Source organism: Rhinolophus hipposideros (assembly GCF_964194185.1).
Source record: "Rhinolophus hipposideros genome assembly, chromosome: 13".
Taxonomy (NCBI): Eukaryota; Metazoa; Chordata; class Mammalia; order Chiroptera; family Rhinolophidae; genus Rhinolophus; species Rhinolophus hipposideros.
The window spans coordinates 16,460,844-16,478,557 of record NC_138059.1 but is presented as its reverse complement, the minus strand read 5'-3'; the positions used below and the strand labels follow the sequence as shown (position 1 = coordinate 16,478,557).

The 17,714-nt window shown below is 40.6% G+C and overlaps 1 protein-coding gene across 3 annotated transcripts in view; it reads right to left on the bottom strand.

Annotated features, from left to right (window-relative positions):
- Positions 1-3,714: 3,714 nt before the first annotated feature.
- Positions 3,715-17,714, bottom strand: part of SAMD12 (sterile alpha motif domain containing 12) — a 371,640-nt gene continuing 357,640 nt past the window's right edge. For all 3 annotated transcript variants that reach the window (XM_081071268.1, XM_081071270.1, XM_081071269.1), the window contains one exon: positions 3,715-12,708. In XM_081071268.1, the coding sequence (XP_080927394.1) occupies positions 12,686-12,708 (23 nt within the window). In that variant the 3' untranslated portion in view covers positions 3,715-12,685. The remainder of the gene's footprint in view (positions 12,709-17,714) is intronic.

The window sequence follows — 17,714 nt, the reverse complement described above, 5'->3', positions numbered from 1 at the left end:
GTCCTGGGGCAAGGGCTAGTAAGAAAAATTGATGAAGAAAATTATCCAGAAAAAATATTGTATTACCACATCTTTTCCCCTCTCTTGCTCACTAAAGAAAAATGAACATTTACTAGCTTTTGGGAGATAGAATCAGGGCAATATATAGAAAAACACAGCTAGAGAAGCAAAATGGGAAAATTGCATGGAAAAGGATTGAAAGTGAGAAAAGAAAAATGGAAATGGAAAGAAAGAGGGTATAGAGGAAGATGAGAACCAGAAAAGTCTGGTGGATGGGACAGTTCTTGGTTAAGAGTTGAGAGCGGCAGAGGGAGAAAGATTTGAGGTAAGGAAGGAAAGCAGCTGCCATTGGATGAATAATGAGGGTGGCATAGATGGGAAGAAAGATTTTAAAAGGATTTTCTGTGTAACATACAACACCCACACCCACACATTCTGCTTTGGGAGTTTCAAGAAGGACAAAGTAAAATCTGGAAATATTTTTATTTCCCTCTTGGACTTCTCTCTAGGGATTCAGCAATGGGGGAACTTAATCATATTTGGGATAAACTACCAAAAGGACAGAGATACGAGAGAGACAAAAAATCACCCTAGCAAGTTTTCCATTTCTCATGAGAATGAGGACATCGTCTTTTTTGAGACAACTATATACAGTTCTCATTACCCACTCCCACCTTACAGCTCCTCAGTTGTATATAAAAACAGAAGAATGTGGTTGCCTTTATAAAAACTTTTTTTTGTAGTTGATTTTTCAACATAGGTACACAATCATGAACGATAATGAAAAGCTATTTTACAATGTACATGTACCATGTTTCCCCGAAAATAAGACCTAGCCAGAAAATCAGATCTAATGTGTCTTTTGGAGCAAAAATTAATATAAGACCCGGTCTTATTTTACTGTAATATAAGACCAGGTCTTTAATATAATAATATAATATAATATAATATAATATAATATAATATAACCAGGTCTTATATTAATTTTTGCTTCAAAAGACGAATTACAGCTGATTGTCTGGCTAGATCTTATTTTCGGGGAAATACGATATCTATATGCCATAAAAATAGATTTATGTGAAAGAGAGTATTAGCAATCCAAATGATTTCATAATTACCATAAGAAAACTTCATTGGGGACAGCACTCTCTGGCACAAAATATCTAGCACTACAGTGTACATTTACTAGTGATACAGGTTAGCTAGAGTGTCCCTAGGTAGACAGGGAGGTCCCTGGTGGAATAAACAAAGACAGCCATATCCTAAAAGTCCAGGTTTTGAAATCACTCCTTTGATCCAGGACAAAATGTAACAAGACCTTGAGGTTAATCATAAAATTCCTTTTGGCCTGACAAACGAAACAAATCTGATAGATAAGAGTGGGTTACTTTGCTAATCCCTCCAGGATGGGCAAACAGAACAAACCTGGTAGACGAATTTCATTAGAAGGTGTCAGTTCCCTTCTTCAAACAAGTTCCCTTCTTCAAACAGCTCCTCTTCCCCAAAAAGGCAAGGGAAGGTATAAAAGTAGGAGCTTTTGTCTCAGTCATGGGGCCACACCCATTCGGGACCTCCTCCAGCTCGGTAGCTCCAACCCTTTGATTTCAATAAGCTATCCTCTTTTTAAAACTCTTTGCCTCTCCTGGGTCTGTGTTTCCATTCTTCGGTCTCACCAGTCATGATCTGGGCCCACACCCAGAAACTGCCAGCAGATTAAACATCATCTACATCATTTGGGGAATCACAGGAAAAATATTCCTCCATCACTAGGTTTCAAAGAGGGATTTTTATAAGATCCTAAGATTCTGAATGATTTTAGGTCAACAAAATTTTTTGGTGGCCTCATCTGAGCTTCTCACAAACATCACTGTCCTTGATCCAAATATGGCCATCATATATACTCAGGTAAGTATGAGTTCCCAAAACACTGAGATGGCAGGAACTCTTTTATTTGTACTGACAAAGTGGTATCTAGGAGAGTCTGCCTACTTTTAGCATGGGCTAAAAACTACCTAGGTAACCTACTATCTAAAGCTTTCACCTACTTCAGAAAATGAATCTGGATTTAGTCTTTATTACTATGAGTTAATTCGCTTAACGAAGTGTTAGTAGGGGGTTGCTAGGCTCAGTAGAAGAAGGAAAATAAGCTGGGAAGAATGTGGCACCAAGTTCGCCTAACATTTATTGAGCAATTATTATGTGCCAAGAGATGAGGATCAAATACAAATAATATGTGCCCTGCCCTACACAGAGGAAAAAGAAAGAGAAGGGTAAGGTGGCTTGGAGGAGAGAGATTGAGATGGGAAGGGAAAAAGGAGAAGGGGATGAGATAGAAGGAGTGGAAAATATGGCAGAAAAAAGTATCAAGACAAGAACACCAAAAGGGAGTGGTTAAGTTAAAGGCAGAGAACTGACAGAGGGAAACAAAGAAAATGATAAGAAAAGGAGACAAGAAGAAGAGAAGGAATGCTCAGTAATGATCCAAGAAAGGTCAAGACAAAGAGAATGTTGGGTGTTGGGGCTCTTGTTTTACATCTTCTAAAGAGGGTGACTGATAAAATGGTTGCCCCATTTTCCCTGTGTTCTTAGTCTGTATGAATAGAAACTGGGAGTAAATTGTGCTTTTAAATTTACAAGTTATATAAACAGATTTAGAAAGTTTACACATTAAATCATTAAGTTAATGTACAAGGTTATCACAGGTTTTGCTTTTGGAACTTTTTTCCGGGGAAAAAACACACAACAAAACCCCAAATTAGATTTACAGTAAACATGTAATAAAAAAGGTAATGGGTGTTTTCTTTCCTTTTCAGCCAATTTATAAGTGTCTCTTCCTTTCTGGGAAAGAAGTGTGTCTCTAGTACAAGTTGAGGCAATTCATCATTTTCAGTAATGTCACAGTGGCCTGAAGTACAACGTCTGCTTAAGAAAGGAAGGGTGAAAACGGTAGTTTAGAGTGCATAAAACGGTCTGTTGTTCATATTTGGTGTATGTACTAATCAGTGGATTGGTGTGTGTGTATGTGCAATTTCAGAACAAAAATCTGGCATCTTTTAGATATATGGCTGAGAGGAGTGTATCCAGATGTTTGCTGAATTAGGGAATGAGCGGTGCCAGATCTGTTCGGGAAAACTGGTTTCTAATCCCACATCTACTGGGCAGGTGTTATTTGAAGGTCAGGATCTCTACTGATAAAGTACAGATAGCTTGTCCTTGGTTACCGTTGAGAGAGAGGGAGATGGAAGTGCTGGGAAATGCCATTAATCATGCCATTATGTGCACTTAAAGCTCTCCAGGGTGAGAGCAAATTGGTGGGCCAAGAACTGTTGTCCCATCTCTTTCTAGGGTGTTACCATATCTGGGGATGAAGAAAATTGTGTTTTGCCCAGCTGTGCTCAACACTAAAGCATTCAACAGTAATAGACATCTCACTGGTGGGATTTGGTGCTGGGGGAATTCTGTGTGGAGGGAGCTGGAGGGAGGCCACCAATTCATTTCATATATATTATTTCTCCAGGAAACACGGCATAATTGAGGACAATTTTCCACCATGAATTGCATCATTAGCTAACTCAGGGAAAGTGAAATGCGGTTAACTTTTCTTTTTCTTCTGCAAAGCTGATGAGCTGAAGAAAATAGAAATAAAAATTTTAATGTAATTTCTTTCCAAGGATATATGTTGAAAATCAGAATCAAGACACTTTTACACGGTAATAGAAATCCCACATTTTAATACATTGCCATGCACAGAAGGAATCAAGTAATGCTGAATACAAAATAGTCCAATGTACAAAATGATAAAGCAGATTTTCAAGCCTGATAGAGATCATGCTCATAGATACAAGGGGGCAAAAATCTGTACAGTTTCATTTCGATCAATTTAAAAAGAATCATGCCCCCCATTCTTTTTGAGGACAACCCCCAAAGAAGGAAACATTATAAGAAAATATAAAGGAGACCCAAAGTGAATTGGCAAGTTGATAGCTGCTTAAGATATGGAAATCGGTGGTTCAAAAGTGTGGTGCACAATAATTCTTACGTTTAGAGAAAAAAGTTTCTAAACATTGTATGCCCTGGGAATCCAGGGAACTAAAATGAACGTCAAACAGAAAAGGCACTCTTATTTAACCACGTAACTTGCTTGTGTCCTCTTAAGTCCAGTCTTGTGGGTGTTTCTAGGGTACATAGAGAAAAAAAAAGGCCCACAATTGTGGGCAATTAATAAGGAAAAGACTTATTTAATTAACCGCTCTTAGGGGACTCAGAGAATTCAGACCGCTGGTTTAACTACTCACTTAAGGAAGCTATAAAAATGTCTACCATCTACATAGGCTTTTGTGTTATGGAATGTGCTTTTGTAGCCACGTTTGTTAGGGTTGGTAAAAAAGTGAACCATTTTTTTTTTTTAAATCAGATTTTCCTTCCCTCCTAGGCTATTGAGAGCACTGGTCTTATACTCAAGTCAGAGCGTGTGATTTTTCTTCCTCTTTCTTTCCTAGAAGAACTATTACGTCATATACAGTAGCTCATCAAGAAGTTCGAGATGGCTCTCTGTTTCAATTTGTTAACGTCCTGCTTTCATTGGTCTTCTCCAACTCTGGGACTGGCAATCTTCACCTGCCAAGCCCGAGACTCTGTCACTTAGCCAGGTCACCATGCTCCAAACCTTTGGGAGGTGGGGAAGTGGAGATAAAAGTGTGCCTTGGCTGCGGGTTTTGCAGACCAGCCTCCATATAACGGAATAAGTACATATGTGTGCACGCAAAATGCTACTTTTTTATATTCTTTCTTTTACTTTTTAAAAGCCCAGAATGGAGTCTTAGCAATAACAGCTATGAGGAGAGGGCGTAAAGTAACGGAAAAGGCTCCCTGACTAACGCCCAGAGTCTTCACAATTATAATTGCTCAGATACTGGTGGTCTAGGACAGCGTCTCCCTTACGCTCATTTTAGCCTCCAAGCAACCCTACCTACTAAGACAGGACAGCTAGCAACCCAAACAGATAAGCAGAGGCCCCTAGAGACGGGTAATTGCTACTGAATTCAAGTATTTTTGAATTAAAGACATCTCTTCCCTTTCATCAGAACAGTATCAGTGTCCACAAAGTCCTAAGAATAACCCTAGTCTATAAACCACAGATCAATATTTTCTTTTCTCGGTATGTAATTTTGTTCCAATGTGAATCTTTTCTAAAATTCTGTATGCAGCTTTTAATTTATTGCCTAACGATATCAAATAGGTGGATTCATTGGAAGTCCAGTAGCACGATTGAGTGGCATAAGAGTTTTGGTGGAATTAGTTTCAGAACATGTGCTCTAGCCTGGCTTTGCAGCCGATGAGTTTGCTGCTTTTGTGTCAACCATGAGCCATACAGGGAAAAGTCAAGAACCAGGCGTCAGTTAGCTCTCTGCCCTGTGAACTCTTTTCACTAACTCATCCGCAGTCTCCGCAAACGTGGTCCTGGAAGGAGAGCATTTTTCTATTGGTGGAGGAAAGGTAGTGGTAGAGAGATCATTCAGAGCCCCAGGGAGAATTTCAAATTGCCTCCGTATGAGTGAAAGTAAGCAAGTGGAACCCCAACTACTCCCAGTGGGGGCCAACACTCACTGAAGAGGGTACAGCTTCTCTCGCTGGTGATTGGAGGTGGAAGTTGAATTACAATGAAAAAAGACACAGTTCCAGTGTTTAAACATGAATACCTTCCCCCCCCCATTCTCTTTAAATTTACCCGTATAAATAGGGGCCTTTTCAGTGTGGAGGTTCCTCAAGAAATTACGAATAGAATTACCATATGACCCAGCAATTGCTCTCCTGGGTATCTACCCCAAAAATATAAAAGCATTTCTCTATAGAGACACGTGTACGCCAATGTTCATTGCAGCTTTGTTTACGGTGGCCAAGACATGGAAACAACCAAAATGTCCTTCGATAGATGAATGGATAAAGAAGTTGTGGTACATATACACAATGGAATACTATTCGGCGTTAAGGAAAGATGATATAGGAGCATTTGTGACAACATGGATGGATCTCGAGAGAATAATGCTAAGTGAAATAAGTCAGACAGAAAAAGCAGAGAACCCTATGATTTCACTGATATGTGGTATATAAACCAAAAAGAACAAGACAAACAAATGAGAAACAAAAACTCATAGACACAGACAATAATTTAGTGGTTACCAGAGGGTAAGGGGGTGGGGGGTGGGTGATGAGGGTAAAGGGGATCAAATATATGGTGATGGAAGGAGAACTGACTCTGGGTGGTGAACACACAATGGGATTTATAGACGATGTAATACAGAATTGTACACCTGAAATCTATGTAAATTTACTAACAATTGTCACCCAATAAAATTAATTAAAAAAAAAATAGGGGCCTTTTGATGGGAAAAAGAACCTGGTTATGCACTCTGAAAACATATTCTTGGTCTACTCTCCAATACATTGTATGGGAAGTAGGCCTGGGAATTGTCAAAAGGTGCCACAGTGTTGGCAAGCAGCTCCCAGTGCAAACATAAATGCAGAGATTGTGGTTAAAAAATATACATATATACCGGAAATACATAGAAAGAATTAGAATTGATTTAGGTACTATATAAGCAAGGATCATGACAGTGCTCAATCCAAATCATAGTTTTGGAATTATGCTTGAATAGCAAGACTCCTAAGAGCTTCAAAAAGGTGTTTTCATGGTATTTGTGCTGTTTCGGAGGGAGGCCAGGCTAAGCTCAGGGCAGATGGGAGGAGACCCCCGTCAGTTGTGGAAACGGGGCAGGACCAAACACCACCAGATGCTGAGGCATTCAATGGCAAGCAATTTTTTCTTCAAGGTTATGTCACCAAGATCGGTTCCTCCACCCTGAGAGAGGTAATGATCTATAAGAATCTCTTGTTGCAGAATGTCTTTTAGAGTAAAGCATTTGAATCCATTTTTATAGAATTTGGGTGCTGGTGGTGATTAAATGCAATCACACAAAACAGGTCTGTGAGCTCTGGTACATCAGCTCAGCTTTGAATTCTGCATTGGGTAGCTGTGCGCGCACGCTAATGTGGCAAAGCCACGTGAAAGCAGCCTATTTACTTCCTTTGTTCCAAATGATTGAAATTTAAAAGGCTACACACAATGCACAAGGCAACCAGCAGAATCTTCAGTGACTTAAATGTTTTAGGTATGAGTATCTCCAACGCTGGATTAATGTAACCATCGCCTTGTCATTCTCGACAGTAAGGCTTTTTCTGTCTCTGTACTTTAATGCAAAAAGGCCTGGATTGAAGAGCCTTTCTAAGGCTTCTGTAAAGATTTGAGGTTGGGGAGACAACAACAAAAACAACAAAACAAGCCATTAAACAGATGAAACCCCCAAACCATGAACTCCAAATACGAAATGAACATTGTGTAATCAGAAATCATGTCTCAACATCTGCAACACTTAACATGGTCAACCAGTCAACTGCAATTCAACACACGTCATAGGGTTACTTTGAAATTTTATTATTAGGCGTGTGCTGCTGGTGCCGTTTTGGTGTGTGATGTCGTTGAGGAAAGGACACTCTGAAGTAAGAATGCTTAGAGCTCTTTTAAGATTTTGAAGTAGCCCTATGTGGCTAATGAAACTCCAGATTTCCAAAGCCTCTTACACCCATGTGTTTGCTGTTCTGTGGAAGTCATTTCTCTTGGTCTTGGGGCTGTTGGTCTAAAACTGGACCCATACTCAAAGGCTCATCCCCTTTATATTTGTCACTGGTGAAGTTCACCGTAAAATTTTGGGATCTGACAAACAGCTCTTCCCCATGGCCCAGAATTTTCCCTCCATGGCCAAGATGAGGGCCAGAAGAAAACCAGCATTGAGACCATCTCTTCAGCCATCTTCCCAAATGAGGATCTCCAGGTCATTTTGCTTTTTTGTGGCAGAACCTCCCTGTGCCCTGGGCTAACTTCTCCTTAAGCTTCCCACAAGTTGATAGCTTTCGAAACAACGCTCCCTGGGTCTGCACTAGAATAAGTCACCAGGGCAAAATAATGGAAATGAGGCCGTCTTTGACCTTGAAGTTGTGCAGTGGTGCTAGCAGTCACGCACGTGGATAAAGCAGAATTCCTAAGATGGTTCTATGGCTACAGGATTCGATACAGATCCAAGGAGACTAAGGGGCAGGACCTGTTTGTCTTTGAAATAGAGTCCCCAGCTGTGCCCTGAGCAGATGTATCTCCTGGTCTGTCTTCCTTCATGACCCCCTGGGCCTCATTTTGATTAGAAGCACTGACCAGTCACCCCCTGGAGATGAAAACCCATGTCCCACAGGCTTTTGGGCATCAAGCTTTCACCAAGATCAAGCTTCAGAAGGAATAATAGTCAATACTGGGGGGGGGGGGGAGGAGATGACTACGCTTTTCTGTTTGAGTTCTTTACGGAATACTTGAAATCCTTCCACAGAACTTTGTTAAAAGAAGAAAGTAAAAGGAAAAAAAAGAATCCAGAAAGCAAAAAACTGGGGTGGAGAGGGCTGTGGGAAAGGGGAATCAAAACAGCCTTTAAGGCATAAAGGAATATATGTCATTTTCAAAGATTAGATGTTGAAAAAGAGACTACAGCAGCTTTAAGTTTAGTTGTCAAGTAACAAAATTACTCTAAAGAATGTAGAGAAAAACATCACAAAGAATGAAGCTGCAAATGCACTGGGAAGAGGAGGTCTTGGAGAAACTAAAGTGCTAGGGGGTCTTGAAAATTCTTCTGTGAGTCTTTTAGTGTTCCTATCCAAAATCAATTCCGTGATGTTTGCAGACAAAGAAAGCATTTGGAAGTAACAAGGGGGTAAATCCATTTGAGGATTTTATCCTGAGTTTATATTCTCACAGAAGGTTGATATTCCTTTTTCCCTTGAATGTTAAAAATGGCAGAATTCCCTTAGAACTAAGGGCTCTTAGCCTCTCTCTGGGCAACTGAGAAGTAGATTCTGGAGACATCCATATTGCGGAGGTAGCAGTCAGATGTGTGGGGACACCTCACACAGCCTGAGCAGGGATTTGAAGATGTGTCATTACCCACAAAGACAGCTCGCAGGGTCTTTGTCCCCCTCAGTAAGTCTATTGAAGAGATTTGCTTTTCACCCTAGCAGAAAGAGGATGCTTTGCATATTTTAAATTCAGTTCTGCAGCTAGAACAAGCTAATCCCCTTGGCACCCTGGGGAACCTGATAATTATTCATTTCTGTTCATTCCCAAGAGTGCCTTTCCTGCACCAGTGTGGGTGTTGGCTTTCTAATAGAAGGTGTAGCACAGGTTTAAGGAAAATGTAAGCATCAACAGTTTACAGCCTTTAGACACCAAAATATTTATCTCATACCTCCCTGTTTCCTGCCTCCTATTAAGTAAAACTCACCCCAGCCATTGCTGAACTTCTGAGGGGTGAAATTTCCTACACACATCTTGTGAAGAAGGTACATCCCAGCAGCAAGTAACCGTGGGTAACTGTGGATCAACACATAACAAAGAATCCCAAGCCTGAAAATGACATCATTTCTCCATTTTGCTGGTTTAGCTGTGACTGCTCAGGTTTTAGGCCACCCCATTTCCAAAACTATCCCCCCAAATGATATCCAAGAGAGGTCGACAGTTTGGGAAACAGTAGTGGTTCATATTCAAATATGTGGTATGTGCCAGGAATTAAGGCATTTTTAGAGGAGTCATCTTCCATTGGGCTCATTCATTGTCTTGTGGTTTTTGTTTTTTTGCCCTTTCCCATTTCCATCTTCACTCACCATCTTTTCATCATTCCCCAGCACTCTTTTAAACAATAAAAAAGGGAAAGGTAACTCAACTTATGTAACTGTTCAGAGCATATTTTGCAAAAGCCAAAATAAGTAAGAAGGAATCACCATCACGTCATGGACATCTGCACCATCAAGCGTGCCCAGCTTTCCAAGGGGTTAGCGGTAGTTTCACAACATCCCTGGCTAAACCAATTAATTCCCAACTACAGTATCTCAGCACTTGGCAGTGGTTCTTTTGCGTTCATCAGAGCCAATTCTGTGTCCCTTGGACAAGTGATAGAATTGGAGCTTCAGAGACTCCAGCATAATGATGAACCATTGTGACTCTATAAAGAATGGGACTACAGGTGACCAGGGTGGACATCAAGGAAAGCAACTGAAACCTGGGAAACTGTTACCGGCTAAATCTGGGCCCTGCGAGGGCTGGCTGTGTATGAAGGGTCCAACTACGTGGCCTGGTACTGTCCACTACCTCTTCCTCCCCTGCCCACTTCCTCAGGCGAGGGAACTGCCTGCTGCCATGCCCATTTCCCCAGGTTGCTCGGGCAAGGAGCGAATGCTGTCTGAATGCAGTTTTCCTTGTGGAAAAGCTGAGGTGGAGATAGTGTTTGGGAAGAGGAGATATTTCAGAAGGGCAGGAAGAGTCTGCCTTGTACAAGGTTGCTGCCCCAGCACAATGTTTGGCACATTGTAGGTGCTCGACAAATGCTTGCTAAATACAGGAAGAAATGAAAGGAGGAGGAAGCCCTGTTGTTAGAATTGAAACTCAGGAGGCGGGCAGTAGAAATTTGGTTGTTATGTCCAAGGGTGTTGGCAGCCAGGGTTTGGCCTCCTAATTCTGAATTTGTAAAGAATTGTGGTCTGCTGAGGTCTTGGCGTTCCTGTTGCTAACCTGCCAATGGGACAGGTCTCGGTGGTGACTGAAATGCCTGAGTTCCCTCATGGAAGCCCCCTTCTTTGGGACGACAGCCTGATAGGCTTGTGGTGAGTCATCCTGATGGTTGAATCACCCAAATCACATCTGGGTCTCTCGCGCCTTCCCTGTCAGTTTCGTCAAATCTCAATTTATAGCCTGTTTTTCAGTGGGCATTCTTCAGTGAGCTGTGCATTTCCTGAGACCCCCCCAGGGGTGGCAAGATTTGGGAAGAGTAGACAATGGATATGTATGCTGGCAGGGTCCCAGAGTTGATGTGTATATATATATATATATATATGTATACACACACATATATACATATCAGGGTGCCAAAAAATGTATACAAGTGGACACTTTGGTCAATGTTGCTCAAGCAGTAGTTCGCAGTAATCAGAAGTGTCTGGACGCTGATGGGAACCACTTTGAGCACCTCTTGTCATTGCAGAAGTCAAACGTGACTTGTATTTATCTTTCGTTATTGGTATATATTGAATATTACAATTTTAATAGTTTTCCTTTCTTAAAATGTGTATACATTTTTTGTGGCACTGTGTGTGTGTGTGTGTGTGTGTGTGTGTGTATAAAAGTCTCTGCTGCCTGTCAGTTTCAGGCTGGGATCACAGGCACACAGACAGAACATACTTTGCTGAGTTTTTGATTTAGTCAACTTTATATTTTCAGGGAAAAAAAAAAAAAGGGCTAGAGCATTAGGTAGGGTCAGTCAATATGGACATTTCTCTAATGCTTCAAGAGAAGTGATAAATGGATTGACCTATTTCCCAGGGCTGTGCTTTGTTGTAAAACATAGTAAAATAAAATTTGTTGTGGGTATAATCCCAGAAAGGATTAAAGGGACTAGTAGATCCTCTATTGAGGAAGGAACCCAGTGTCAGATTGGACCCTTTTCCTTCTCTAGGCATGCATTGTCACTTGTTTGTTTCTCTCCAGAGAACTGTGATTTAAATTTGACCTAGAAAGTCTTCCAAAGTCTTAAAATCAGATCACACAGGAAAACTGCATTCTGCTGCCTTTACCATCAACCCACCATGGTTTTTGAGGAAAAGACCTGTTTTTCTTTGAAAGAACTCTTTCGTAGACTGAAAGGATATACACATTGGCCAACAGAAGCCTCCTGTGTTTGAGTATTTGTATGTGCATGTGGTACGTTGTGCCTAGGTGTGTGGAGCCAAGAGCTAATATATCACAATCAGCAGGTCCACTTCTACGTCCCTTTGGTGCTACAAGGAATCCAGTTCCGTAGTGTCAAGAGGTAAAATCTAACAGTTTGTTGGCCATATTTACACCTATCTACCACAAACAACTGGGGCTATGCTAGGAGGGGAGTTTGCCTTGGACAGTCTGAGCCAGAAATAGGACAAGATTTATAAAGAAAAAAGGAAACACTTGTTTTCTCACAGGTACTGAACATGCTGATTCGTTCCGGTTTTGCGTTCTCCTATAAAGTGCTTAAGATTTGGACAGAACACCTTTAGGTGTCATCACTAACATCACTGAGACATGTTGACATTCCTACCAGGGCATAATATGGTGAACACTTCCAATGAGATTGCAGAACTGCTGTGATTTTTTTTTTCTAACACATCATGCCATCTGCACACATAATAAAAGGATCCAGTAGTTGCCATGCTAAAGCAGGCCTTCTAGTGAAGAGTACAGACAGCACCCCGTAAGGGAGCTTGAGTTATGCACAGTGATGAAAACTGGAAGCAATTCTCCAGTTAATGGTCTGCCAATGACCACTTGGAATGAGTTGGCACTGTAGATTATGCACCCCATTTTAAAATCCACAGCAAACTAAGATTGTTCCAAAGCCCATAATCTTGACTGAATGGGTGTTTTTAATTTTTTTTCCAGTTAATCTGGTTCATCTGGCAATGCTCCAAGGATCTCTTCTGGCAGTGCCATGAGTTAGTCTTTCTGTGAGGAACAGGCCATGTTCGTATCGACTGGCAGGACAGCAGCTTGGAAGGCTAACCACAGTTATGGAGAACCCTCAGTTGAGGCTGCAAGAGGAAATAGGAGAAAATATAGTACGTTATTTCTTTATGTTCCCAGGAACTGGTAGGTAGCAGTTATACTATTCAAACAAGCTCGTACATCCTTAGATCAAACAGAAAGCTCTAGTGAAGATACTGGTTCCTTAACTCCACGACAAATTTATTGTGGCATGTATTCTTGAAATGTCCTTCCACCATTTGGCGGAGCATGGAAGACATCCATCTCAGGGATAGGCAAATTTGCCTGTGTTGACCTAAAAATAAAACACCTTTCAAAGTGAGAGGCAACTGGTATTTATTTGAGATTAAAAAAACAAACAAACAACAACAACAACAACAAAACCCAGCTATTTAGGAAGCACTGATTCAGGCAGAAGCCCCAAAAGTGTTCTGATTAGGACACAAAGGCAATAGGTATTTATGAGACAGGGCAGAGGAACAATTACATCAGTAGAAGGAAGGCATTTCCATTGGTGTCGATAAGCTAAAATAGTGATTCTATTTCTAAACAATGTTTTAAATTTTCAATCTGGTAGTCATCCGTCCGTAGTTATTGTATCTGCTTTCTTGTTATCCTTGCAAACACAACATTGCATTGTGGAGGCACAACACTGCTTTAGGCCCAGTCCAAATGTTATTTTCTCTGTGTTAAGATTCCAACGTCTTAGGCATAAGACGTGCAAGGCAGTTCCTTTGGCATGATAGCTCCATCTCCATTTTCAAGTGGCTTCGTTTATTTCATTTTTTAATATTTGGACACCAGGAAGCAAGGGCAAAACTAGATCTCTGGAATTGGTATTCAGTCTTGATGGGGCTGTGGTTTGGGAAATCGTTTCATATACAATTGTGTTTCAGTCATTTACTTGATCTGACACAAAGTCAGATTGGGAATGGTGTGAAGGTTTTGTGTTTTTTTTGGTTGGCGGTGGGGTGAATTTCATTCATCAGGAAGCTTTCCTGGGATAAAACCTAGAAGGAAACATGGGAAGCAGTATGGCTGGAGCTCCTGAGTTTGCTAGGTGAAAAATTAGCTTGGCTGAGTAGGCTAGAGGCTAGACAGAGAAAGTCATTAACATCTGGCCAGAGATTGAACTACTTGAATTGCAACCCTGCTTTTGATTTTGGGAATACTGGTGCAGATCTATTTTTCTGATTTTTCTAATTTCCTAATTACTTTATGTGAGTTCTCCCTATAGTTCTTATCCACAGGTCCTCATTTATTAGTTAATATAGGAGTGCAATTGAATGCTTTGCTCAGAAAAATAGCAATAGGAGCTTTATTTAATATATAAATATTAATATATAAATATATAAAACTATTGGACAGTGGAAGAGGATAACAAGAGTTCTTGATGTTAAGAGAAAAAAATATTCCTTGGTTTTCAAACTGGTTTTTCAAAACATGAGAGAATGCACAATTTATAAGCAAATGTTTGATTAAAACTCACTATTTGGAGAAAATGCAAAAACAAAGCTAAGGTACTTTTGAAGCATGTTAAATATAAAATAATACACATAATTGACAACATTGTCATGAAAATGGATACTAATATATTGCTGATGGCATTGCAAACTGGAAAAATAATGTCCATTTGTTTGAAAACTATTAAAAATTCACATTCTTTGACTAGTGATCCCATTGTAGGAGTATATCCTAAGGAAATAATCTAAAACATGAAAGAAACTGTATCACAAATATGCAACCTAGAGGTTATTTATAATGTTGGAAAACTTGGAAAACAGCCAGTCTCCTATTGTTGAAAATTTGGGTTTAGTAAATTACGATATAGTAACAAGAAGGATGATTACATGGCCATTGAGGTAATAATTATGATGATTGTGTAGCAACATGGTAAACAGTTAGGATATACTACAATATAAAACTTATACGTATCATAGAAAAGCATTCTAAGTGAAATAATAGAGGCATTACAATTTTTATTATTGTCATCACAATATTTTACAAAACAACAAAAAGTAGGCTCACCGGGGTGCAGATCTGACCTGTGAGCGCTGACTAACTAAAATATTCATGATTGTTTTTATTCACTAATACTACCGTGAAGATAAATACTTCACAATTTTATTAAGAGATACTACTCTCATATTACGGAAGGGAGGATAAAGCCGACAGGAGTAAAAAATCCTCCATCCAGTTCACCCTGCAAGGGAGCAGTACCACCTGGAATAACAAGAGAGATTTCTAGATCTTGACACAGTACACCACCCTTAAGACTTTTGCTAACTTCAGCTCTGGAAAATGTGGGACCTTGAAAAAGTCTCATTAAGAATATTGTATAAGATAAAATTTAAAACTGAATAATGAGAATAGTGAACTCTACTTAATTACTGTACTTTGGATCCCAAGTCAGGAGTTGGTAGCTAGGTTTATCATAGTTGCTGCTTCTTCAAATAACCATGTTCTCCACGTGAGCCTCTACTAGCTGGCGGAAAGCGGATGTGTCTAATTTTAGTGTATAGCAACACTTATCACCATGGACATCAGCTGAGCCCATTATACTTTAAAGCTCTTTCACCTGTGGTTCTTCAATATGCTTCCTAGAATTGGTACTACTATTTCCATTTTTGGGATAAGGAAATTGAGGTCTAGAGGTATTATTTGCCCAAGATCACAACTTTGAGAATATCAAATCTGTTCTCAGAATTAGGTATGTCTCACTCTACTGACATGCAAGAGTAACAGGGACAAATATATAAAGTATTAGTATTCAGAGCCTTTTCCACTCTCCTTTCTTCTAAATAGAATTCTGTGTTTCTCCATAAGCCCAATCAGCACAATGGAGGGTCCTAGTGGGCAGGGAAGATACTTGGAGGTTAAATTAATTTATATTAGAAAGATAGCGATATTAGAAACAGCAGAGAGAATGTCCTACTAGACATGAATACACATGGAAGTAGAGGCCACAGAGAGACAAATTGGAGATTAGGGAGTGACGTCGGAGATCTGGGGTGACGGCTGCCACATGAGCGGTACTTTTAGAAAAGGGATGGCCAAAGAGAAGAATGTGCTATGGCATAATTCTCCCTTGACCATATTTCCATGGAATTGGTATTCATTGTTCTCTGATCCTTTTGCAGTCAGTTATATTTCTTTTGACTGTGTCACCATGTTGAGTTGGGTTTACGTGGGAATAAGAAGCCCCTTGTTTACTCAGGTTGTTTGTACAGGTATGTGGCTAGAGTAAGGCTTGAACCATTGTCTTTCTGTCACAGATGCACAGTGATGGGCTCTGCTTTTCCTCACTTTGCTAGAGTTTTGTTATCTGCAACAGGAATCAGGTATAGAAAAGCTACATGAGCTCAAAATGCAAAATGGCAGCTTGCATTGGATGCTTCCAGCTCTGTACAAGCAGTATTGTGTGGTCTTTGAGAAGGTACATGTTTTGGGCTCCATCCCCCGGGCTTCAGCCATCCCAGACTCCTTCTACCTCCTCAGATGAACTATGCTTTTGCAGCCTTTGCTCACTCTTTCCTCCTGCCTAGGATGCCTTCTTTGTATACCCACTAATACTAGTGAACAGCCACCTCTCATTTTTTCAAGATCACCTCACGTGTCACTTTTCATATGAAGCCTTCTTTACCCCTGGATGCCAGATGACAACTTCCCCCGTATACCATCACAGCATCTTAAAGGTTTACCACCAAACCCACCATGAACACTTTATTGTAATGTATCTATCTTGCCTCCTAAACTTTTTCTTTTTGTTGTGTGTCGTCCTAATGCAAAGTGCAGTGCCAGGTATACAGAAAGTGCTTAGTAAATAGTTGTGAAATTAATGAAGAAAGGAATGATGTTGGAGAGTGGTTTTTTTCACTCTCTCTGTCTTTTTTTGTTGCTGCTGTTGTTTAATTCAATACCTAATTTTACTTAAGATTCATTTCTATAGCTCAGGTCTGACTGTAGAGAGGGGCATTGCTCTTTTTTCTTTCCCTACATCTAAGGATTGACTACTCAAGCAGACTGGGCATCAGGGCACTGGCCATGTATGGCTGCACAGCTCATAAACAGTAAAGGGCTCTTTCTCGCACCTCTGTCTGATGGGCCAACATTACGAGTTTAGGCATTTTGGGAACCAATATCCTCTTTAGTCCAGTGGCTCCAGAGCATGGGCTCTGGAATCAGGAGGATGTGAATTGACAGCTCAGGTTCACCACTTCCCAGCTATATGACGTCGAGACATGAATTTCTCTAAACCTCAATATCTTCACCTTTAAAAGGTGCTCATAATCCTCACCTCACTGGGTTGCTGTGCTGATAAAATGGGCACACAGGAAAAGCATTTTGCATGATGTTCCACAGAGTAAATATCTGCTAACTGATGGCTCCTATTTATTATTACTCATCATTATTGCCATAAATCCCTAAAATTTCCTAGAGAAACTAGAGATATAAATAGGTCAGTATCCTCATGCCACCGCTGGGGGCCAGGAAAAAGAAACAGCATGCCTGGAGGTCAAGCCTTTGCACCCTCCAGGAGACAGATAACACTTTTCTCGCCTGCCAAGGCCATGGTCAACACACACTGGCTTCCACTCTCCCCCAGATTAGTGCAGTCTTTAACAGTCAAGTGCATGATAAGGGGAGTTCACTTCAAAGGCAGGAAGGGGATGGCCTGGGAGGCAAGAGCCAGACTGGCAGAGGTTTCGAGAACAGGCATGGAACTGAGTATGTCCACCTCTTCTTTACCCACTCCAAGAGCAAGGGGCTGAAGGGATTGGTGTGTTTGGGGAAGAGTACTTTCCTCTATTGTGTGCAGGAAGCTCCATCTCTCACGGGTTGAAGGAAAGAAATAAGACTTCATCTCTTTAAAAGGTTGTTTCGTGTCTTCCCTTCAAAAAGCAGGGCCATCTCTTCTACCTCCAAGTATCTTTTAGGCGACTCAGGTTTGGGGACTTTGAGGTGGACCTGAATGACATTTCTATGTTGGAATATTTATAGCAGGTGTAAGAGGCACATTCCAAAGTAGTGAGATCCGCGGTGGCCCCCACAC